The sequence below is a fragment of the Capsella rubella genome, unplaced genomic scaffold, assembly GCF_000375325.1.
Source record: "Capsella rubella cultivar Monte Gargano unplaced genomic scaffold, Caprub1_0 scaffold_1, whole genome shotgun sequence".
Taxonomy (NCBI): Eukaryota; Viridiplantae; Streptophyta; class Magnoliopsida; order Brassicales; family Brassicaceae; genus Capsella; species Capsella rubella.
Window position 1 is genome coordinate 8,881,219 of NW_006238923.1, and position 24,223 is coordinate 8,905,441.

The window sequence follows — 24,223 nt, forward strand, 5'->3', positions numbered from 1 at the left end:
TATGAGACGGGACGGGACGGGGCGGGACGGGACGGGACGGGGCGGGGTGGGACGGGACGGGTCAGGACGAGACGGAAAGGGACATGACGGGTTTTCCATTATAAACTACACATAAAACAATTCAAACTAAAGCTAAACCCAAATCCGATTTAACATGTCTAAGCAAACAGTTAGAAATGTTTTGATTAGTTTAAAAAATAAACACGTTATATCACTTATCATTTTCATTTAAATAATTTTAAAATTGTATTATGTAATACAATATCTATATTTTACAACTGTATGTCTATATATAGTTTATCAAATATACTCATATAACAAAATTTTACCAAAATAGCATCTACTTAAAAAATCGTAATTTTGTAAAAATAACCCCGCACGTACATGCGGGTCCATCACTAGTCTCTCTTATTTTGATTCCGATATACACATACGACATATGAAATATCCACTTATAGTTTTAATGTAGGAAAACATATATAATTCGTCGTCGTTTGGCCATTTTCAGAGATGTTAATGATAATTATAATAAGATGCGAGTTGTAAGAGAGAACTGTAGTTGATTTTATAGACGTTCGATCGTACAATACATTTTTGTGCCAATCAGATTCAGAGGTTTTTTTAAGGATTCTTTTTGTCAAATCAAGGAATCACGTTTTTAAGGATGCATGCATGCAAACCCCACAAGAAAAACATTATAGTATAACAATTTCTTGAAGAAATTATGTAATGTCGAGCCTAGCTTAGTTAATTATATAGCTTATCCGATACATTTTTCAGTAGTCTCGATATAATTTTTCTAGTTAAATAACAAACACAAATTTCCATCACGCAAAGTGAAATTGTGGGAAAGAAGTCGAAAAAAACATTATGAGTCGCACATATTCATTGGTATAAAATAAAATACCGATATACAGTATATCAAATGTATAAGTCTCTTTTTCAATGATTTTAAGTCAATACATTTGCAGTAATTGTCTAGTCTAATGATGGAAACATCAGATAATGGTGTTTCGACAAGAATAAAACAAGGTGACCACGATTATGCTTTCTATGATCTTTGCTTTAAAACCATTCCAAATTTGGTTTTAGATACGTCGAAATCACTTGGAGAATACGTCAGTCTAAATTAGCGATGTCGGCATCATCAATGACACACACACACACTTGATGACACTTGTTTTGCATATTTCCAAATTTGCGAACATAATTGGTGTCCTATCAAAATAAAGGGTAGTTTTGGTAATAATTAATTATTATTTATGTTTTACTCTTTAATCCTAAAATTTTGTTGATTGAGATGTTTTTGTTGTTTGACCAAAGCCACGTCAAAGCTCTAATCCACTTTTGAATGTCCACGTCATCATTCTCCTAAAAGGCCGGTGCCTCTAATCGTACGCTCCACATCTCGCCAACGTTATATCATGTACAACCAACGGTCCTGATCTTCCGTTCTAGACACTTCCAAAAATTACGAAGCAAGAGAGAAAGAGCACAAATCTCTTTTACTTAGCCTGATTTTGTATTTTCTTCTCGAGGGGATCTCTTTAACCATGGTTAGTTTTTAACCAGCCACTTTGGTTAAGCGGTGGGAAGAGGTTAAATGTCTGAGTAAGTGGTGAGAGAGAAAGAGATAGGACGAAGAGAAAAAAAGAAAGAAAAAAAAAAACAGCTTCTTCAAAGCGAGACCTACCTGAGTCGACTCGTTACGAGTTGATTTTGTTCTCGAGCTTCTCGTCTTCTCCGTTGGTTGTGTTAAATCTTAGCTCATTTATTATTTTTTTCCTTTCTCGCGCCGACGCGTCATTGGTCATATACGTCGTCGAGTCTGGTGGTGAGTCTTCTCTTGCTGTTCGTGTTTCTGTAGATTTTGTTTGTCTTTTTTTTTTTTTATAGAGAAAATGGATTCTCGACGATGTCTTAGGGTTTTTGGTTGTTTCCTGATTTGATTTCTATTTCTGAGATTTCAGTTACTCCTTCAAATCCCATATCGATTTGTTTTAATGTTTCAATGTTGTTGATTTTTTAACTAAGAACATAAATCTCAGGTTCATTTACAATTATTATTATTATTTTTTTTTTGTTGAAGATACATCAAATGCTTTTGTTGCTTCCCGTTTTCTTAGTTATAGATGAACTGATATTAGTTATTTTTCAGGAATCTATGTTGGTCTTAAAGTTTTTGATTTTGTATTCTTACTCGTGTTTGATTCTATTCTTTGCAGATTGTTATGTTCCTGTCATCTAGGTTTTTAAGTATGGAAGCACGAGTCTAGAGTTCGAGGATTGGTTCGTTTAATGGTCGTTTGACTGCTTAAAGAGTATATTTGTTCTTGGATTTGAGTCACCTGTCCTGAAGTTGGGAAGAACGTATTTGTGCAGCCATCGTTTAGTCGCAAAGGCTGTGTTTTTTTTTGCTGAGTTGATCTCCACACTCATGTCACGTAAGCTTGATAGTCCTGTTCAGACGCAAATGGCAGTGGCACTTGTAAAGAGTCCCTTGAGCGGGGAATTTCGTGATTTTAACAAGGTAGGAATGAAGTCACCTGTGGGTCGTAGGCGAGTGTTTGTTCAAACAGAGACTGGTTGTGTACTGGGGTTGGAGTTGGATCGTAGTGATAATGCGCACACAGTGAAAAGGAAGTTGCAGGTTGCTCTGAATTTCCCCATCGAGGAAAGCTCGTTGACCTTTGGGGATTTGGTGCTTAACAATGATCTTACTGCTGTTAGACGTGATTCTCCTCTCCTTCTAACTCGGAACAATTTTCATAGGAGTTCATCCACTCCATGCCTTTCCCCAATGAGGGCTGACCTTCAGCAGCGCAGAGATGAGAGCAGTCCTATTGAAATTCTTGGCAACTCTGTTTCTTTCTCCTTTGTGAGGCAAATGGCAAAGGATATTACAAAAGCAGTGAAGAGGGGCATTGATCCTGTTGCTGTTCATAGTGGGCTTGGAGGGGCCTATTACTTTAAGAACAGCCGTGGAGAGAGTGTTGCAATTGTTAAACCAACTGATGAGGAGCCTTTTGCTCCTAATAACCCAAAAGGTTTTGTTGGTAAGGCGCTTGGACAACCTGGGTTGAAGCGTTCAGTACGGGTTGGGGAAACAGGATACAGAGAAGTTGCGGCTTATCTCCTTGACAAGGAGCATTTTGCAAATGTTCCTCCCACTGCTCTTGTGAAGATTACTCACTCTATCTTTAATGTCAACGATGGAGTGAAGGCAAGCAAGCCCATGGAGAAGATGTTGGTGAGCAAGATTGCTTCCTTGCAGCAGTTCATACCTCATGACTATGATGCTAGCGAGCATGGAACATCGAATTTTCCTGTTTCAGCTGTACACCGTATAGGGATTCTTGACATTAGAATCTTAAATACAGACAGGCACTCTGGGAACCTTCTGGTTAAGAAACTAGATGGTGATGGAATGTTTGGCCAGGTGGAGCTAGTTCCAATCGATCATGGTCTTTGCTTGCCTGAAACTCTAGAGGACCCTTATTTTGAGTGGATTCATTGGCCACAGGCATCAATCCCGTTCTCTGAAGATGAGCTGAAGTATATAGCAAATCTGGATCCTTTTGGAGATTGTGAGATGCTGCGAAGGGAACTTCCAATGGTACGAGAGGCCAGTCTCCGTGTTCTAGTTCTCTGCACAATTTTTCTCAAAGAAGCTGCTGCTAATGGTCTATGTTTGGCCGAAATTGGTGAGATGATGACTAGAGAGGTTCACCCTGGAGACGAGGAGCCGAGTGAGATTGAAGTCGTTTGTCTTGAGGCTATGAGTTTGATAGGAGAGAAGGAAGCTGAGTCCCCAAGATCAGACTTGGGAAATGATGTTGAATTTCAGTTCGATATAGATTGTGAGGAAGCAACAGATTCTACGAAAAAACTAGCATTCCCACTCGGACTCACTTTTGGAAATACTCGTAGTCTGTTGTCAAAGGTAGAAGAAACAACAGAGGGGGAGGAAGAAGAAGAAGATGAAGAAGACGAAGAGGTGGAAGAGAATGATAGAGATGATATAGAGAAAATGCCGACGATTACCAAGCTTTCAATGTCTCTCAAAAGCACTCTTCTTGGCGAGAAGAGCCAGAAGTATCAGAAACACCCAGGAGCAAGAGTGGAAAGTGCATATGCATCATCTGCGCATAGGAGTGCGGATGAACAGATCCCCTCAAGCACTAGCTTTGTGAAGCTGGCAGATATGAGTGAAGAGGATTGGACGATGTTCCTGGAGAAATATCAGGAGCTGCTTTATCCAGCATTTGAAAAGCGCAAGTCGATAACTTTAGGACAGAAGCAGAGGCAGAGGCTGGGAACTTCGTGTCAGTTTTGAGATGTCAGAGACTGAAGAAGAAACAGAATAAAGGGTCGTGTAAAGTCGTTTCTCTAAGGGCTTTGCTCAGACTGGATCGGTGGAAACACGTAAAAGAGTAGAGAAGAGTGATTTAAATTTAGTGTAAATATTCTTTCGTTTCAGCTTTTAGTGTGGAGGAGACTCGAGAGATGCAGAGAGAAATTAGTCATTTGTTTCTTATCATTTTTTTAACTTCTTAAAACCTCTTTTGTTATATAAATAACTTGTAGATTGGAAAAAAGAAAAGAAAATAGAGAGCTTCATTTCATTTTGGTATTTCAATCATAAAGTGAAGTTGATCATCTTAGACAAGGCTAATCTTGCACAGGTTACTCCAACTGTTCTTGTCAACATCTCTAAACGCCAATGATGGCTTCTATTGAGCACGCACGGCACATTTAGCTTCCCTGTTCCAATCGTTCATCAAATTGAGATTCTTGACCTTAGAATCAGATTCCATGGTGTTGGAGGATTTGATTGTCAAGTGGAGCTAATTCCGATTTATCTCGGTCATTGCAATCACGTTTTCTGAAAAACTAGCTGAACTACATAGCAAATCTTGATCTGTTTGAAGATTGTGGGTCACGTTGCAAACATATGTAACATCAGCATTTCTCTTCCCTACATGTACATATGTACACAACAGAAGCAGACAGCTATTCATTACACAATGTTGTTGATTCTTACTCTCGAATCTTTCTCCTAGAGCTGTTAAGATTACAAAGACAAGATCTGCTTCCTCCTCTGTTTCGTTTTCACTCTTCTGTTCAAAGTTAATATAATTCTCAACCGCAGCTCAGGCTATTACAGCAACTAAAGCTGAGTACAAAGAAACACCTACGGCTCCACCTTCCTGTTGGCTGTAAGGTGAGATTAACATGAATAGCTTTAGCTGTTTTAAGTATCCGGTTAACACAGATAGGAAAGGATCTGGATTTTATTTTCACCTGTTGCGTCTTCATGATTAGGTGCAGTATCAGTTTCATGGTTCATGTGGACAACATTATGCTGATCACTTTCGTATCCATGTCTTTCCTGTTTAAAAGTCAGTAACAAGATCAGATGAATGCAAGAGAAAGAAATGATTCTGCAAAGATATGTTTGTTGTTGAGGTATAAGGCTCAGCCAAATATCTATATACCTGCCGTATTAATCCTCCATTCAATATAGACATTGAAGAAATGTTTGGTTGCATGAATCCTTTTTGAGAGTGATGCGATAGTGGAGGATATAGCATCGACATGTCTTGGGGAAGTATCGGGGCAGGTACTTGAAGGGCCTGCATGGAGAAAGGAAATGAACATTATATGAAAGTAAACTTCTTCAAATGACAAAATAATTATACATGTTGGTTCCCAATATATTTTACATCTTTTGCAAGGAGGCTTTCGAGATTATAATCGAGCACAGGATTCACAGCCGAAAGCTTCATTGATAAAAACTGAAATACATGAAAGAAGTAACTAACACAATGTGAGATTGCTAATCAAGTGATATGTTAAGAACGAAAACTATGATTATAGTAAATTCCAAGAGCAAACAAAGATAAACCTCGATCTGGCATTGAAGTGATTGCACATAGTTAATGATCTCATCGAGCATAACTGCTTTCCCGGTCACCTACACGACAAATCCAACTCTCCATTTATATAGCAACTAGCTTTCTTTCTACGTGTAGACATCAACACCTACTAAGACAAGGACTTACCTTGTCGCAACCCGGTACTAGATCTTGCAGGAACTTCATTCTTTCACTGATTTTTTCTCTCCTTACCTATAAATTATAAGTTTAACCAAATCATATACCACACCTAAACAAGAAAGAAGGATATTCCCTTTGATTCAACTATGAAAAGTATAATGCCTACTCTTTCAGCAAGACTGTGACTATTTGTGGCTTGGCCTCTTCTTGCCCTCATGTGAATATACCCATCCTTCAAAGTATCAGAAGCTTGTTTCCCACTATTAGTCTTGTTAGCATTTGAATTTGGACTTTGTTCATCCTTCTCATTTTTATCTTCTTCTTCTTCTTCACCAGATTGTTGACCTCTATGTTCAGAATCCTACCAACAGAAGCATAATCAGCGTAAGGCAAAACAGAACACAGAAGAGTACTGCAAAATGCAAATCCTGACCTTCCCTGTCCTCTTCCTCTTCTTTGCGTTAAACCTCTTGGAAGATATTTCCATACATTTAGCATCATCGTGACCATTGCCTCCACTAGATTGAGAATCTTCTGATACATTACTCGATCCATTTTCTTTCACTACCTTAGTTGCATCCTTAAGAGGTCCATCAACTTGGTTGGATCCAGTTGCAACCCCAATCTGATTCTGTGTATCCTGAACAAACAGGCCAGTGGATTGTGGACCTCCAAGAGATTGTTGGTTCATCATCATTTCACCAAAACTCCCACATCCGAAAAACGAAAACTTTGCAGCACGCTCTATGAATCCAGAATCTGCAGGAAACTGAGCCATGTTCCAACCCATTTCAACAGGTCTATCAACATTACCTCTGGAAGAGGTGCCTCTGTCTGTGTGGACATTGAAACCACCACCATCATGCCAAAGGTTTTGCCTGAATGAATCCATCATCTGAGAAGGACCCGGCATTGGATTCTCCGGAGGGTACGAAACTATTGGGTTAGAGACAGAGATTCTCCAATCCAAATCCATCTTCTTAGCAGCAAACTCGTCTTTGTCACTCATGTCCATGTCTTCTAATTTAGTAAAGCTCAAATTTTTATCAAACAAAACTCATATGTTTTTTTTTACACAAGAACACTGAGGGAGTTTTGAAGTGAGCAAATCAGCGAGAGTTAAGAAAAAGGAGTGGTTGAATCAGTCAACGGAAGATAAAGGACCATGCTTTAAGTACGAACTCAATTTAGAGAGAAAGAAAAAAAATGAAAAAGAATTCAGAAAGAGAATAATTATTTTTGTGGTAAAAAGTGTCAGAATTTAAGATTCTGTGCCACTTTTCTCTACAAAAGTTTCAAATAGTATTTTGTAACAGTTATATTATCTTACCAAAAGATTTATTGAACTCGGTTCTGTTTCTGCTGCAATAAAGAGAAAGAGAGTTGATGTCTTTTTTAGAGATGGAGACTTATAAAAACAAGTTTAAGGAAACCAAAAACAAAAAACAAAAAGTGAATAACTAAAGTTTCTGAATACCTATAAACCACGCTTCCATTAAAAGCAGAGCTTCTTATGATATCACTAAACATAAAGTCATACACGAACATTATAATTTTAGTGTGATTTAAGAAAATGATTTGAATAACAGCATTTACATGCCATTAGTCAAGATTTTGAACGATAGTGATATAGTATGTGCTGGTGTTGCTGTGTATGTGCTAGTGATATAGTATTTCACAGTGAGTTCAACAAATCTGAAGCAACATCTCAAACTGAAGATGAAGTTATCTATCAATCCCATATCTTTCAAGATTTCCTTGATCCTTAATACAAGTAACAATCGTACATTTTAGTTTAATTAAAAGTCAATATATAAAGATCAATTACTGATCCCATTCTCATCAAGTACTATAGGATTTGTCAAAAAAAATCATGGAAAAAAGATGGCTGAATACACCAACTATAGAGAAATACATGGTTACACATGCCAAGTATCATATTGTACACGTAGCTACACGAACTAGATGTAATGCATGGCCACATGTATCAACTATATAACGTCATGTAGTCAACACCATATACATAAAATTCTGGTACACCGGTCAACTAACTCTGGCGTTGACCGGTGTTGACTCCGGCGTTGACCATTTTTGACCAAAAAACAAATTCCAAACTTTTTTTATATAATTTTATTTTTATTGTTAAAAAAACTAAAAACTAGAATTAATTTTTAATTTTTAATTATACAAAACTATAACCGCTTTCAAGATATTATATTATTAAAAATATAATCTTACGAAGAAAATGACGAAGATGATTTTGTATTTAATTCAAGATATTAAACTCTAAATTAAAACTAGAAAAATTCAAGATAGTAGAATAATTCAAGATACTAAAATCTAAATTAAAACTAGAAAAATTATGTGAATTAGTAAGGAAATTACTTATTTTTATATTGTTAATAAAAATATTAACTTACTATTTGATTTATTTAAATACAAAATCATCATAGCAATTTTCTTCCTAAGATTATATATTTTTCATTATACAAAACCATAAAAAACTAATTAAAAAAATATTGATTTTGTTTTTATATATTCAATATCTAAACACTAGTTTTGTTTATATCTTTAATGTATTCATTCTTATTATAATTAGTTATTTTTAAATTTATAGCTAAACTAATAGTAAAATAACTCAAGATATTAGAATCTAAGTTAAAACTGGAAAAACTTATGAATTAGTAAGGAATTACTTATTTTTACATTGTCAATCAAAACCATTAACTTATTATGTGATTTACTTAAATACAAAAATTATTGTTACAATTTTTTCCTAAGATTATATTTTTCAAAGTATACAAAACCATAACAATTCATTATAAAATAATTACAGTTTTTAGTTTTTTTAACAATAAAAAAAAGTTTGGAATTTTTTTTGGGTCAAAAACGGTCAACGCCGGAGTCAACACCGGTCAACGCCAGAGTCAGTTGACCGGTGTACCAGAATTTTATGTCTATGGTGTTGACTAAATGACGTTGTATAGTTGATGCATGTGGTCATGCAATACATCTAGTTCGTGTAGTTGAGTATACAATATGATACTTGGCATGTGTGACCATACATTGCTCGATAGTTGGTGTAGCCAGCCATCTTTTTTCCAAAAATCATTCATACCCCCATAAATATTTAGTAATTGGACTCGGCCCAAAAGTAACATACCAACGCGGCCCTTCAACTTTTCTTAAACCATCAACAGTAAAAAACGACATGGTAGTCCCTAGTTATTTAAATGACAAAACGACAGAAACAATGTAAATAATCAACAATTAAAATTGAAAAAACCCGACCCGGTTCTTAACCTAACCAACCAAGTTGCTGTCTTCTCTTATAAATGCTTCTCTGAACCCTCCTCCCTTAATCCAACACAGCCGCCAACAACAATATCATCGTTCATCGATTTATTGTATTAGGATCGTATAAGAAAGTTTATTGTTTTTTTGCTCACCCACTTCTCTTCTGTTGAAGAAAGGTTGGATCTTTTTTTTGTAATTGCAATAGTAGTGTAAAGCACCGTATAGCCCCTTGCATCTTCGAGTTTTTATAGATGCAAGGAACAAATTCGAGAAAAGGGAATACTCAATTGGTGCAATATATTGGCTTTTACGTTTCCTTGTTGGGGATGTTCAGTAGTTGAGCTTCTCAGAAATGCGTATTGGCCAATAAGAATATATATATTTTCTTTGGTATGTTGTGTTGGTGTTAGTGTATTTGAAACTCATTACATAATGTTTTGTTGATTGCATTGGAAGGAAACAGAGCATTGATGATGAGAAAATTAGCCTCTGAATTCATAATTCATGTGGATATAATTATTATACAACCTTCAAAGTTCTCTGAATTGCTCTGTTTTCTATTTTTTTTGTTCCGATCCGTTTTGTATTTGTTTTTTTTTTCTTTCCTGTTTGGTGTTGTTTTTCCTGAGAATGATTCAAGTTTGTTTGATGAGCACCTAAGAAAATCATAGTCTGTTTTAACAGTTTTAATGTTTCAGACTACACGAGCATGGTGCTATATGATGTTTCTTCTATGAGTTTTTCCATGCCATATTTAGCACTCTGCTTTGATATATGGCTTAGCTTTTGAAGATATATTTGTTTGTTTTTGGCATTTCAATTCTTTTATGATAGTGATGACAATTGAAATCTTGCTTTACATAATCTGTTGAATCTGAATGTTAAAAGCTCACATTAAAAAATTGAGCAAAATTTACAGTGCACCAATAAAACTGCCTTGAACTGGTCATTTTGTGCGTTAACATAATATAGACGCATTATTTTAGACACAGAATAAAAAAACCTTTAACGAGAGATGGCCATTGACTCCTATATACCTTCACTGGAGATATTTCAAGCCTCTCTGTAACGGGGAGGATACAACAAGAATCACCTAACATCAGAACAAAAAAAAAGACTTATTCATACGAGACCCAACAAGCATCTCCAACATCAGTTGAAATAACAAGACAAAGACTTATTCATACGGGACCTTATTATATAATGGAACTGTAGAATCCGACGATTCTTTGAAAAATTTGCAAATGACTGACTAATTGAGACATGTTCCTAATGTATCTTGGTTTACCTGAAAAATTAAATCGAGTAGTGTTATATGGGTTACGCTCCTCATTCTGTTTGGGCCCGAACCAACAAAATTGGTAAACTACAAGTCTACAACTGGTCCAACACAAAAGTCCAAAAGAATACGAAGAGATATGACATTGTTTTCCCACCTTATAATCTTGTTACTCACAGAAGCTGATAGTTCTGTTTGTAGTCATTGCTCGGTTTAACTGCAATGGCTTCCTCACAGGCTGCACTCTCTGCGTTGCCTCTTGCTGATCGAACTTTCCGGAAAAAGCCTTCTTCTTCTTCTTCTTCTTCGAATTTTGTCCTTAGAGCAAGAGCTGCTGCAAAAGAAGTTCACTTTAACCGTGATGGCTCTGTCACCAAGAAGCTTCAGGTTTTCTCGTTCTTATCTTGGAGTCTTTTTACAGAATTTCGTTTTCTTATGGGGAAAATGGTGGTGAAGGCAGGTGCAGATATGGTGGCTAAGCTATTGGGCGTGACATTGGGTCCAAAGGGACGAAACGTGGTGTTGCAGAACAAGTACGGACCTCCCAAGATCGTCAATGACGGTGAAACCGTTCTCAAAGAGGTTTCTCATTTCCTTGTATTTCTTCTGTTTTACTTTCTTGATGAAATGCCAAAACCATGATTAGCTTCTTCTTTTTTATTATTTTGTGGTGTAGATTGAATTGGAGGACCCTTTAGAGAATGTTGGAGTGAAACTTGTGAGGCAAGCGGGTGCCAAGACAAATGACCTTGCGGGTGATGGTTCCACTACATCTATTATTCTTGCTCATGGCCTTATTACTGAAGGTATTAAGGTATACAATTTCCATTATGACCAATTGGATCATCCATGACCATATGCGCTTTCTACTTGTGAGCCTGTCTCATTCCTTGTCTTTAGGTGGTTTCTGCTGGAATAAATCCTATTCAAGTTGCCCGTGGTATTGAGAAAACCGCTAAAGCTCTTGTTTTAGAGCTTAAGTCAATGTCCAGAGAGGTGAAAGATCCATGCCTCTTAAACCTTGAGAGTACTGAATGAGAATGGAGCTGACTTTAATAGAAAACCGCGAACCTTGTGTTTGCAGATTGAAGATCATGAGCTTGCTGATGTTGCAGCAGTAAGTGCGGGGAATGATTACGAAGTTGGAAACATGATTTTCAATGCTTTTCAAAAAGTAGGGAGGGCTGGTGTAGTAACAATAGAGAAAGGAAGATACCTCGTGAACAATCTTGAGATTGTGGAAGGAATGCAGTTTAATCGTGGTTATTTATCGCAATATTTTGTTACTGATCGAAGGAAGAGGGAAGCTGAATTCCATGATTGCAAGGTCTGAACCAAGACTTCTCAGTTTTTTTCTTTCTGGTTTGCTTGGAATACCAATGGCTAAGAATATACCTGCATTGTTTGTTTTAGCTGCTTTTGGTTGATAAGAAAATAACAAATCCAAAAGATATGTTCAAGATATTGGATTCTGCTGTGAAAGAGGAATTTCCAGTCCTTATAGTTGCCGAAGATATCGAACAAGACGCTCTTGCTCCTGTTATTAGGAACAAACTAAAAGGTAACTTGAAGGTGGCAGCCATTAAGGCTCCTGCCTTTGGAGAGCGCAAGAGTCACTGCTTGGATGATCTTGCAATCTTTACTGGAGGTAGTCAAATTCCATATTCACACAAGGCATAACATACGCCACTTTTGCTTTGAGTATTACTTTTCCACTGTTAGTACTGAATCGCTGGGTTATTCTGTCTGCGTAGCTACCGTGATCAGAGATGAGATGGGACTGAGCCTAGAAAAGGCTGGAAAGGAGGTCTTAGGAACAGCAAAAAGGGTTCTTGTTACTAAGGATTCAACACTGATTGTTACAAATGGAGCCACCCAGAAAGCAGTCGAAGAAAGGGTTACTCAGATTAAAAATCTTATCCAGGTCCTTCTATCATCCATCATCCATGTCTTACTCGTTTTGTTAACCAATGACTTTCCCCAAGGCACTATATATAACTAGAACCTGAAATAAATTGAGAAGACGTTAGATGACATTTCTACTCACCATTTGTGGATGCTCCTGTCTTCATATGATCTTTATGTGTAACTCAGAACACCGAGGAGAATTTTCAGAAGAAGATCCTCAATGAAAGAGTAGCCAGATTATCTGGTGGAATTGCTATAATCCAGGTGACTTTGTAAAGCACTGATACCAAAAAACAATCTGATCATGTTGAACTAACTTCCAAAGGCCTTAGGTAGGTGCACAGACACAAGTTGAGTTGAAGGATAAACAGCTAAAGGTTGAAGATGCCCTGAATGCAACCAAGGTAACTCCAGTCAAACCATGTGATTCCCATGGTTCAGAAATTGTGAGTCCAAGAAATCTGATATCTCAGAATTTAGTCAGCAATTGAAGAAGGGATTGTAGTTGGTGGCGGTTGCGCCCTCTTGCGACTGGCTACAAAAGTGGACAGAATCAAAGACACCCTTGACAACACAGAACAGAAGGTACTTGATTTTAGTCCATGGAAGTGGAACATCACAATATAGCAATCAGCATTTCTTAAAATCCTAGAAGATGCTTTATTTTTCTTGTAACACTATATGCAGATTGGAGCTGACATATTCAAGAAAGCACTGAGCTACCCCATAAGACTCATAGCCAAAAACGCAGGCACAAATGGAAACATCGTCATAGAAAAGGTAATGTCAGCTATCTAGAACCAGCCCTAACTTCTAATAACTAACTCTGAAATATGCAGGTCTTATCAAACAAAAACACTATGTACGGTTACAATGCTGCAAAGAATCAATATGAAGATCTGATGTTGGCTGGTATAATCGATCCAACCAAGGTAACCACATAACTAAGTAGTTTCACTGCATTGACCTCAGTTGATTTAAGTTTCACCTTCTCATTTAGCTTTTTTTTTGTCTGGAAACTGAAACACAGGTTGTGAGATGTTGCTTGGAACACGCTGCATCAGTGGCTCAAACCTTTCTTACATCGGATTGTGTTGTAGTTGAGATAAAAGAAATCAAACCCAGACCAATCATTAATCCACCACTGCCTACTTCTCCTCCAGCTACCTCCTCCATGTTCCCTGACAGAAAGCTGCCAAGATTTCCTCAAATCATGCCAAGAACTCGAAGCCACTTTCCAAGGAAGTAGGAAGCAGTCATAGAAAACTCTCTTACTATAGAAAAATACATTAACATGAGAAGTCACATTTAATGTTATCTCCAAACATTACTCAACGTGTATATATATCTATCTGTGTACGTATGTATACACGAGGGTCTCTGAAATTGCGCTAAATGTCATAAGCTCTGGTCATCTCATAAACGTGTCAATGCGAGGCTTCACTTCTAACTTTGAATCATTAGTAAATTTATCCCCAAACAAGAGATCCTATTGTAGCTGATAAAATTCAAAGAGAGGAGAATAAGACGACGATGATGCTCATAAGCTTGCAGACGGCAATGGATCTGATAGTCGCCGGAATCTCTCTAATGGTCGGATTAGGGTTCTTCGCGCTCATCGCTTCAATCCTCTGCTCCGTCGCCTTCTTCCACCATGCCAAAGCCGCTTCTTCTTGACCATCAAAATCAAGTAATTGAAATCTCCTCAAAAGCAAATCTTCAACCAAACTCAAACAATTGTTTCAAAAATGCTAACTTTTTTTTAGTTCTCTGCAGAATCCGTACAGAGAACTGAACGAACTAATGATTATTGAAGACGAAGAGACAGCTTGTACACCAAAGTGTTGTTAAAAAGATATTGTAATCTATGAATTTTACGAAATTAAATTTATAAAGTTTGAAACTTTTCATTTCTTGTTTCTCTGTTTGCGTATAAAAACCATTCCTTTGATCCCATCCGGGTCAGAGACGAACCCAAGCGGGCGATAAAACCCGAGAACTCGGGGCTCCGAATACAGAGCAATGTTACAGATCCCTTTAGCTTGCAAATCCTCAATCAACCGCTCAATCACCGCCTTCCCAAGCCCACAGCTTTGAAACGACGGATCAACAACCACATCCCATATGATCGCATTGAATACTCCGTCACCCGTCGCTCTCGCAAACGCCACAGGCCGCCGCGTCTTCTCGTACTCCACCCATAGTAACGCGTCTGTGTGCTCCAGCGCCACTTCGATCTTTGCGGTGTCACGCCGTGGGAATCCTACGGCTACAAATACTGAATTCAGCTGATCTAGATTTAGTCCTTCCGCGGTGCGACGGAGGAGAAAGCCTCTTGACTTGAGGTCTTCGTCGCTGATTGAGTAGCTTGGTGGTTGTCGTTGCATTGCAGCTGGGAACGCTGCTTGTGATGACTGTGTGACTGCGTTTTGTGGGTTTAAGGTGGACCTTATCCGGAGAGAAGCTGGAGGAGTGGAGATTGTGCCTCCGAGAAGCATGGTATAACACTATTTCTTGTTAAAGTGTCGATTTTTTTTGCTTCGATTTTATGAAATCAGACAAAAGGGATGAGTTGTTTTTCTTCCCTGAATTGGGATAAAGTGTGTGTTTTGTGTGTGTGGCTGTGGATAAACGGAGAACGTTATTAGCTTTTTTTACTCTTTGATTTTGAGGAAATAAAATAAAATCGGATTTAAATCAGTACGAAGAAACTGGTGGCTGTCAGAGAGCATTGTCGTTTGGTAGTTAAGAGTTGAAGAAATACTCTTTTGGCGGGTAATATAGTGGCTTCATAAGAATCCAGAAATGGAGGGAATAAATCCTGAATTACAACCTTTTCTTTTGTTTTTTTGCTTCAGTGATTCTCCTTATTCCTTATTATATGATGTCTGGGATCTTAATAATAATTCTTGTGGTTAATCAAGATTTGATCACTGGGCGATAACAAGCAGTTATTGACTCTTCTTGTGCTGTTTTGTGTTTACCAAGTTTGAAGGTCTTTGACATGTGATATTGTGCTCAGCAGAGGATGAGTGTTTCTTTTCTTTATGTGTTGCTGCATTCTTTCTTGCTCATCAAAGACTTTTAGAGCCACAGAGCATTTAAGTATCTTTCCTGCAGTCCATGACTGGTATCCATTTCTTGATATTGGAGCTTCTTCCATTGCTTTGTTTCTTGTATCTATCTGCCTATTCAAAGATGAATTTAAATGCTAGATTGTACGAGTTCTGATTAATGACCGAGTTTGTTTTTTATTTGAAATGTGACTATGTGAGACTATCATTTGATACATAAATTGCTTATTTTACGGTGTTGTCCTCATTATTATAAATTTAAAAGCAACCAAAACTAGAAATATACAGTGACAGTGGCATACGTTGCTAGTCCAAGACTGATGCATTACAGCCTGTCCTAACTCCGGAATGTGCAGATCTTCATTGCCATTTTTACCACTTTTTTCTTCACTCTCCAGCTTATTTCACTACTTACTACTAGCAGGTGATGTTTATGTTCTGTTTTTGGGTTTTCAGTAGTGTCCATCAAGGGGCGGTGCAAACCACATCCTCTGTATATTAGAATCCATTAGTGTTCGTGCTGTTGGAGGATCCCAGGAATAGTGTCTGGGCATCAGAAGCCTTCTATAGGACTAGAAAATCGTTGGTCTTCTTCAAGATAGATTGTGTATGCTGAAGGCGGTAGCAGTCTGGGAGGGAGAAAAGAAAAGGTAAAGTCTGCTATTTCTTGCTTACAGGTTCTCGATGCTTTGGTAGTCCATGAAACATTAAGATCTGAAACTGAGTGAGGCTAGGACTGGAACTTTTTCTGTATGTGAAGATTTTCTTCTTAATTCATTATAATTCTGAAATAGAGGAATTTTAGGAATGTTTTTTATAGGATTTGCTGGTTGGATTTCAGATAGGCTCTCTTGTGATCCTGGAACCTTTGATTGGTTATTGACTCGGTTGCTTGGAGACAAAGTGTTCAGATATACATTTGGTTTTTGTTTTCTAATGGTACTGTTTTGCAAGGCAATAATAATTGGTGGGTGTTTGTTGTACTAAGATACTGTTGCCTCATCTTTGGTAGTCCAAATGCTTTTACTAATCGTTCTTGATGTCACTGTCGACTGGAAATGGAACGTGCACATGCGATTGTTGACACAAATGCTGGTTCTTCGCCTTTACTTGTTGAACTCGTCTGGTCCTTCAATCTTCCTGAAGGTGAAATTCGTAGACCAAGTTCAGTGTTTTATGCATTTACTAAGCAACATTCTCTCATGTATCTCACGTTTTGTGGGTCATATAATTAGGTTGGGACGGCCCATCTTTCGTTTTCAGTCTATCTGTTAATTGCTCCTACGTGCATTAGGATGGATTGGAGATTACAAAAGTCGAAAGCGACCTGAGAATAACATCAACGTGAGGGTCTTCCTCTTCTGGAAAGTTGCCAGCTATGTTCTTTTCTGTTCTCATTTATTGTGCCTCATTAGCTTAATACTTTGCAATGGTAACCTAGAGCACGGTCGATAAAAATTAACCATCTTTTTGATTTCCAGGATCAGTCTGCATCTTCTTATATCAAGGGCGATAAAGCAATCAGTTGAATTGCTCTAGTAAGGATTTGTCTCTATCTTTGTATAACTTTCAGGCACCGTTTCTTAAACTTTTTCTTGAGCATACATGCAATTATTACTGTTCTCTTAATAATGGATAGCATGTCATGTATGGTTAACTTTCTCTGATGGATAATACTGTTACAAATTGCACCGTTTCCTAAACTGTTCTTTGAGCTACTATAAATGCAATTACTATTGTTCTCGTGATAGATAATATGCCATGTTTGTTTAACTTTCTTTGATGGGTAATACTTGTATTTACTGTTACAAGTGGGTGCAACTGTGTTGACAACGTGGGAAAGAAATCAAAACAGGTTCACTTCTGATCTTTTCTAATAACTTCTTTCCTGATGTGCAACTAGTTTCTTAAGAAGTGGTTATAAAGAGTTTGTAGTAATAGAAAATGACAGATTTTGAATGATTGCAATTTGTTGTCTTGTAAAAGACACATGTGAAGCTCTTGAAAGTAGCAGAACTTTTTGTTAGCAAGCAAAGCTCTGCTGTTAGCTACTTGGGCCACATATCATAGAAACAATTGGCAACCTAAGAAACTCCTGTTTTGTCATGGACTGCTTTGTCCTCTACCATGAACGTTTCCTGTTCTCGGATCAAGATTATTAGTATTTTATAACTAATGTTTGCTTTGCAATGCTAAAGATTGATTAATTGGTCACTGTTGAGGATTAATCAGGAAATGATGGTTTTTCTCCCAAGAATTGAATCTTGATGGCTCCTGTGTTGAACATGCATATCAGGATATGCTCTGTTTTGAGTTCGAGGGAAATCTCTGAAGAACAAGGTACATATCATATAACAGGGTTCCAACGGAGAACCGTGCAGATAACTTATTTGGGACAGCATCTACCAAAAAAACATACTCCGGCAAAAGAAAACAATGCAACTACCTACACATGGCTTATTAAAGGCAAACAACAAGATTGGTGAGAGACCTGAAACGTCTCTTTTCATTACAGGATTGGGATTCTTTGTGAACCCCCATATCTTCTTCTCCATGAGTATTATTTGGTTTTGCTCACCTTGCCTCTACTTTGGACTCGACTAGCTGCGCTTGCTCTTGTTCTAGCTTTGAGGTCTGATTTTTCTCCTTCGTTGCTGAATGTTTTGTCTGTGTGTTGGCGTTTTTGAAGGTAGACTTGTTTAGAACCATTCTTCCTAGCTGCATGTTTGCTGGTGTTCTTCGGAAACTGTTTGCTATTCCCCGAAGATGCATCAGAAGCCATTGAATCATCACTCTCTTCATTTTCTCCATCATCACTACTATCACCATCATCGTTCTCATAACCATCATAAGTCTCTTTTACCTGTGTATCATCATCATCATCAACAACAACAGATGAATGGTCATTTCCATGGAAGGCGTCTTCTATGTACATAGTCCACCCTGACTCACAACTGCTGTATTCCTCACTCTCCTCAGAGACACGATGGTTCCTCGGAGACTCCATGGCTTCGAGAGCAACACAAAGAAGAAAACAAAACCAAGGTTTCAGGATTAGCACACAAAAAAAGATCTCTTGCTTTTAGTTACGTACCATATGTGTTTCAATCCACTTCACCAATTTACTCTCTGATATAGGCACTGTGTCTCTGTCTCTCATTTGCTTTGCTCTTCCATCATTAATAAATACAATTTGTTTTTTTTTTGGTATTTTTGAAGTATCAAGAAAAGCCGGAGCCTATAGGAGGCCTCATATAATTGAAGAGAAGGAGTAAGTTTCACCACATGGCAACCCTAGCACCATTGTTTTCACTCAATTGAAGCACTACCAGACAAAGCCATTGCAGATATATATGAAGGGAAGGAAGGTTAGTGCCTTGTTCATTATAAAGTACACTCTCTCATATAGAATTAAAAGCCTATGCTCTTCTTTTTCAACATAACTTAATATAATTTATATGACTAAAACCTTTTCTTTAAACAATATATATATTGGTTCCTAACAAACCGTAATCTAGTCTTAGGGTCAAGACACATCAGTATCCACAAAACAAGCATCATCCTTCTGAGCTCTGTCATTAGTGATGTGTAAGCAAAGCTCACAGGGTTTATAGAACTTGTCCTTTCTGTGCTCTTCTTAATTGAAAACAATCATATGGTTTTTGTAAACTTCTCTGTACTACTCTCCCTCCTCTCTCTCTTTCTTCTCACTATGTGTATTCACTGGCTATATCTTAAATAGAAAAGATCAGCTTTTGAGGTGGAAATCAGAAGAGAGACCCACCTCAACAAACAAGAAGGAATAAAAAGAAGCATTTACTTAATTAGGTTAAGAGCTGTTCCTCTTTCTCATTCCTTTAATACTCTTCCTTCCTCCTCCAATCCTCTCTCACTTGTCTTTAAAATGGTTGCAGCCTTTGCTTCCTCTCTCATTGTAGTGGAAAGGTAATACCCAACTGGATTTTCTTTGTTTTAAAAGATAAGGACAAAACAAAAAGAAGTAAAACAACTGTCACCAAAACCCAAAAGTTTATAAAGACAGAAGTTTACAATTTACAAGAATAAATTGTCTTCATTGCATTTCCTGTTTCTCTGGCGTCACCTTAAAATGTTCTTTCAATGGAGGCCCTCTTGGTGACAGCTTGCAAATCAAAGTGTGTGTGTGTGTGAGTGATGAGTTCCTTATTACAAAAAGGGTTGTTTTGTTTTGACTTTTGACTCTTGTTTGAGTAATGTAAACATATTTATTTATTTAGCTTTGAGCTTTAACACATATTCGAGTCTCATAACTTTAAGTAAACAACAACAAAAAAAAAAAAGAAAAAAATCTAAAATGTGGGTCTAACGAGTTTGGAGAGATGTGTGCTAGGAATTTTGTACAAATCGTTAGTGGCTAAAAGAAAAATGGAGTTGGGACTCGTTGGATTTACTCGTGTGCGTCTCTTTCTATCAATTGCCCTACGTGTGTGTGGCTTGTGGAATGTCATTGTACGTCACTATTATTAGACTAGTGTCACCGTTTCATTTAATATATTTTTTGGTCTTATTTTGATAAGTCACAGATTCGAAAGCATCGATCAGACAGACAATGGCTTGATAGTTTTGGTTGGCACGTCGGTGAGACCAAAAAGGATGGAACTTGATAACAAGTAAAGAAAAAGAAAAAAGTTTCACGGTTTGCTGATATGTACGATTACTGAAGTAGATGAATACGTTTGATATCTTATTGGTTGAACACAACCATGTCCCTTGTTGTTTTTCTAAAAGGATCAACGAAGGTGTATCATGTATGTGTGTGTAACTATCTGATCTCACCACTCGGCCCATTCCATTAGATTTGTTTGTCCAACTTTTTCGTAATGGTTTCTACAAGTTAATTGCTTAGGGAAATGAACTTCAAACTTGATTGATCGTGTCTGGTTAAAGACAGCTCCTAGTGCTATGTTAAAAGCGTGTTTAGTTTGGCCCTCTGTAACGTCGTAAAGTTTAACAAACATGGTGGGTTTTAATGTGAAAACATATTAAGAATAGATTTGATAGTAGATAAGAGAAGTTGTCGGCGGCTGACGATATCATAATTTGTAAATTTGTTAGTAATAATAATAATCACAATCCGACATTCTTTGTTTACGTATTTGTACTCTCTCTCACAGCTGTACCCATTTTCACCAACCAAACTCAATCTTTTTTTATTTTTATTTATTTTCTCTTTTACTTCTTATATAATATCCAAGAAACAAAACAATGTCACCAATGTGCCAATTATAAATTAGGATACCTTAGCCAAATATCAATGTGCCAATTATCTAGAACAAGAAGTGCATGTGCATCAAGAAGTCAATGTAAAGACTTCTTCTCATTATTAAGAGAATTGGGGCTAAAACCGGTGTTGGTACCTGATGGTTTGATCAGGGTTTGGCCCGGTTTACTCATCTTTTGTGCTGTCTGACTTGGAGAATCACGTAATAGCATTCTTTATTTCCTCTAACAAAAGTAAAGCCAAGTGGGATTACTATCTTTTAGTTTTAATTTCTACCCATTTTAGAGGGTTGACTCCGATGAAGAAGTGATAAACAGAGTAATGCTACACCAAAGATGTAGTTCTTCTGCAAGATCTTGACTAGATGGATCTGAAACTCTTGATTCGGGATTGGGATCAAGAGTCTTACCCAGCTTCTTCTGATTTCCGGGTCCTCATCTTCTTTGCTCCCTTCTTCTTTTTTCTTCGCCTAATCCTCGACAGATTCATATTCGAGGTAACCCGCTAGATAGATTCTGTTCTGTTTTCTATCTCTTTAGTATTCATTATGACTTGGGAAGCAAGTAACCGCTTATGAGAAACCTATCTGAGTGGAGTGGTTCAAAATTGCATCACAGAGAGTCGCTAGACGGCTGGTGTATCCTAGAGGAGAATGCGCTGATTCAAACGAGAGGAGAAAGAAGATAGTGAAATTCAAAGAATCGGCTTGGAAATGGCTGTGCTCTCTCTCTGTTGAAGCTTTTGCTCTCCACGTCACTTATCAAGAGCCATGGTTTAAAGACACAAGATGCTTCTGGTTAGGACCAGGAGACCATAATTGGCCTGATCAAAAGATAAAGTAAGAATAACCTTAACTTAATGTTTTACGTGAGACTCAAGAACGGTTAAGTTAGCCGCAAGCCCTAGTCTCTTCTTTCTTTTGAGTTTACTACCGGCTTTTTTCGCAGGTTGAAAATGAAGGGATTGTATATGTTTGTTGGAGGGTTAAATGTATATGCCTTTTTTGCTTTGTTCTTTTGGGAAACAAGACGATCTGATTTCAAAGTTATGTTAGTTCATCACATTGTAACCTCATTCCTCATCATCTTGTCTTACGTTTTCAGGTACGTACGTACCTATACATTCCTATAGTAATTCAATGACATCAACGATCTCCGCATAAAGCAGCAGACTCTTAAATTTAATTTCCTCCTTTTCTTTACTAGATTTGCTCGTATAGGTTCTGTAATATTGGCACTTCACGACATCAGCGACGTGTTTCTAGAGATGGGTAAGATGTGCAAATACAGCGGTGCAGAAACCATGACTAGTGTCTCGTTTATCCTATTTTTCTTGTCCTGGACCGTTTTGCGACTCATCTATTACCCTTTCTGGATCCTATGGAGCACTAGGTTCATCTAGCTAACCCCTAACATAAACTTTTTTTTAATGTTTATATTGCAATGTAACTTGATCTCTTCTAAATGTTGCTTATGGTTGATCTCTACGTTTAAATGTGGACTTATGCAGCTACGAATCAATAAAAGTGAAAATGGAGTACTGGGACAAGAAGCAGTTGATGGAAACTGGACCACCCCTTATGGTCTTCTACTATGTCTTCAACACACTTCTTTATTGCTTACAGATTCTTCACATCTACTGGTGGATCTTGATATGTCGTGTGCTCATAAGCCAAATTCGTGCCAAAGGCAATATCGCTAAAGACATTCGTTCCGGTTAGATTTATATATTCATACATATATCACCCAACAACTTAGAATAACACTCTTTGTGAAATTCTACATTACAGGGAATTTTTTTTGTCTTAGCCAATTTGACTTTCGAGAATTCTTGCAGATTCTGAAGGTGAAGATGAGGAACACCAAGATTAAGTGGAGACATCCAATCAAATTTTAGGATCAGTGACGGTGTCAACGGTGTCGTCCAATCAAATTATAGCATCAGTGATTGGCGAAGTGTAATGTTTTGATCAATATTTTCTACTAGATAGAAAATTTATAATTAGGATCTCTTTAGAACACATATTTAAGTACGCTTTTTTTTGTTTGTGTTTTTTTTTTCTTTTCTCGACTATGAAAGTACGTTCATGGTACCACAAAAATAGTGTTGCCAATTCAAGAGAATTTTTTTTTTATATTCTATTTAACGAGCGATATTATATTTAATAAAAATATATATAATATTTAAGTGATAATAATATTTATCTATTTTTTCGTTTTTGATCTACAACTAAATTCGAATATGCATTATCATATCATCAACACTACATAATCATATAAATGGCTATGTTATTGGACGAATGAGTCTGAATTAATGATGGTGTCGTGCCTATCAACTCAACGGTTGCAACTTCATCCATTGCTCCTGATTTTTTTTTACCATAAGCGTGTTTACCGCAATGGTCAGCAGTTTCTATATGCATGCTTGGTGCACTATAGGTTTAGTGCAGATCCACCAGGGCTGATTCCATTGTCCTAGACTCCTAGTGGTGAGGAGAGAAGAGGATGAAAGAAGATGTGATTTAGATTTACTGTTTAATAGTGTTATTGGTTGGTTCATTTTGATAATGGTGTCAAGAATTAGACCTCTCTTGTTGGTTTTTTTTTTTTTTTTTTTTTTTTTAAATTTATTATAGAAACAATACATCTCGTGTTTGACTAGCTTTTTGATATCTCTTGGTAGTTGGTAAATTGACTCATGGTTCCATTACAAAAAAAAAAATATCAGGAAAATATATCAATTATCGTGGTGGAAATAGACGGGTAAATAGTGAATTATGTGACCAATTAACTATTGACCATGTGTTTAACCCCAAAACGATGAAGGGATCCCCACACATAGTAGAAAGGTTCATATTTCTAGTAAATGAGAATATAAATGTAGAGTAACACGTTATTACAAAACTAATAATTGTTGCGAAAAAGAAATGTACAAAACCAAAAATTCAAATTTTGTCATTTGGTCCTTCAGGCCTTACCTAGACATGTAAATCTCTATATTTATTTCTCAAATATTTTTTGATAATATACACAATTAAATTAATTTATTTTTTTATCAATCAAAGTATATTTTAATCGACGATATATACATATATATGTCTTGTTTCTATGATGCTCTAAGAGGTTTGTTTCTTGATGGATGGTTAATAATTCTTAACAAATATTGTATAGTTTTATAGATAATATTTTATAGTTAGGGATAAATATAATGTTTTGAGAAGATGAAATATAAACATGTGCTATTTAAGAAATTATATTCAATTTGATCTAACAAAAATATCTATGGCTTTGATTGGTGACACAAAAAAAAACTTTACAAAGACTACGGTTTATATTTTTACCAATCT

General features: G+C 36.9%; 6 protein-coding genes, 2 long non-coding RNA genes and 1 other non-coding gene across 13 annotated transcripts; 6 read left to right on the forward strand and 3 right to left on the reverse strand.

Annotated features, from left to right (window-relative positions):
• The first annotated feature begins 1,617 nt into the window (after nt 1–1,617).
• On the forward strand, nt 1,618–4,639 carry LOC17899534 (phosphatidylinositol 4-kinase gamma 5). Its single transcript, XM_006306930.2, has 2 exons — nt 1,618–1,834; nt 2,226–4,639. The coding sequence occupies exon 2, from the start codon at nt 2,438–2,440 to the stop codon at nt 4,334–4,336; it is 1,899 nt and encodes a 632-aa protein (XP_006306992.1). The 5' UTR covers nt 1,618–1,834; nt 2,226–2,437; the 3' UTR covers nt 4,337–4,639.
• A 203-nt stretch (nt 4,640–4,842) lies between these two features.
• Nucleotides 4,843–7,234, reverse strand: LOC17900632 (transcription factor bHLH76). The gene is made up of 8 exons (XM_006307524.2): nt 6,493–7,234; nt 6,226–6,420; nt 6,066–6,131; nt 5,909–5,977; nt 5,727–5,798; nt 5,499–5,636; nt 5,305–5,392; nt 4,843–5,217 (listed from the first exon to the last, which is right to left on the reverse strand). The coding sequence occupies exons 1-8, from the start codon at nt 7,072–7,074 to the stop codon at nt 5,195–5,197; spliced, it is 1,233 nt and encodes a 410-aa protein (XP_006307586.2). The 5' UTR covers nt 7,075–7,234; the 3' UTR covers nt 4,843–5,194.
• A 2,585-nt stretch (nt 7,235–9,819) lies between these two features.
• Nucleotides 9,820–9,906, forward strand: LOC111828824. The gene has a single exon (XR_002832584.1). It is a non-coding gene; the product is annotated as a small nucleolar RNA R160 (small nucleolar RNA).
• Nucleotides 9,907–10,817: 911 nt separating this feature from the next.
• On the forward strand, nt 10,818–13,912 carry LOC17897419 (chaperonin 60 subunit beta 4, chloroplastic). 2 transcript variants are annotated; one of them, XM_023788824.1, is made up of 13 exons: nt 10,818–11,022; nt 11,092–11,217; nt 11,312–11,449; nt 11,536–11,631; nt 11,720–11,962; nt 12,049–12,283; nt 12,390–12,559; nt 12,730–12,807; nt 12,876–12,947; nt 13,024–13,128; nt 13,231–13,323; nt 13,383–13,475; nt 13,574–13,912. In XM_023788824.1, exons 1-13 carry the CDS (start codon nt 10,858–10,860, stop codon nt 13,790–13,792), a joined length of 1,833 nt encoding a protein of 610 aa, XP_023644592.1. In that variant the 5' UTR covers nt 10,818–10,857; the 3' UTR covers nt 13,793–13,912. The 2 variants fall into 2 exon arrangements, with proteins under 2 accessions (XP_023644592.1, XP_023644594.1); XM_023788826.1 differs by having other exon boundaries at nt 10,931–11,022; nt 11,096–11,217.
• Nucleotides 13,913–14,335: 423 nt separating this feature from the next.
• On the reverse strand, nt 14,336–15,207 carry LOC17897055 (serotonin N-acetyltransferase 2, chloroplastic). Its single transcript, XM_006304726.2, has one exon. It carries the CDS (start codon nt 15,039–15,041, stop codon nt 14,451–14,453), a length of 591 nt encoding a protein of 196 aa, XP_006304788.1. The 5' UTR covers nt 15,042–15,207; the 3' UTR covers nt 14,336–14,450.
• Nucleotides 15,208–16,273: 1,066 nt separating this feature from the next.
• LOC17900133 lies at nt 16,274–18,404 on the forward strand. 2 transcript variants are annotated; one of them, XR_002835314.1, is made up of 7 exons: nt 16,274–16,367; nt 16,459–16,763; nt 16,853–16,961; nt 17,099–17,155; nt 17,430–17,472; nt 17,914–18,099; nt 18,307–18,404. It is a non-coding gene; the product is annotated as an uncharacterized LOC17900133 (long non-coding RNA). The 2 variants fall into 2 exon arrangements; XR_002835313.1 differs by having other exon boundaries at nt 16,278–16,763.
• LOC111832467 lies at nt 17,947–18,840 on the reverse strand. The gene is made up of 2 exons (XM_023788827.1): nt 18,712–18,840; nt 17,947–18,626 (listed from the first exon to the last, which is right to left on the reverse strand). Exon 2 carries the CDS (start codon nt 18,622–18,624, stop codon nt 18,178–18,180), a length of 447 nt encoding a protein of 148 aa, XP_023644595.1. The 5' UTR covers nt 18,625–18,626; nt 18,712–18,840; the 3' UTR covers nt 17,947–18,177.
• Nucleotides 18,572–19,892, forward strand: LOC111832468. Of its 2 annotated transcripts, none has more exons than XR_002835316.1 (4): nt 18,572–18,662; nt 18,837–18,985; nt 19,360–19,445; nt 19,532–19,892. It is a non-coding gene; the product is annotated as an uncharacterized LOC111832468 (long non-coding RNA). The 2 variants fall into 2 exon arrangements; XR_002835315.1 differs by having other exon boundaries at nt 18,611–18,702.
• A 1,287-nt stretch (nt 19,893–21,179) lies between these two features.
• LOC17899332 (LAG1 longevity assurance homolog 3) lies at nt 21,180–23,018 on the forward strand. Of its 2 annotated transcripts, none has more exons than XM_023790291.1 (6): nt 21,180–21,373; nt 21,495–21,715; nt 21,825–21,980; nt 22,083–22,272; nt 22,358–22,592; nt 22,714–23,018. In XM_023790291.1, exons 1-6 carry the CDS (start codon nt 21,242–21,244, stop codon nt 22,746–22,748), a joined length of 969 nt encoding a protein of 322 aa, XP_023646059.1. In that variant the 5' UTR covers nt 21,180–21,241; the 3' UTR covers nt 22,749–23,018. The 2 variants fall into 2 exon arrangements, with proteins under 2 accessions (XP_023646059.1, XP_006306262.1); XM_006306200.2 differs by having other exon boundaries at nt 22,083–22,268; nt 22,387–22,592.
• The last annotated feature ends 1,205 nt before the right edge of the window (nt 23,019–24,223 follow it).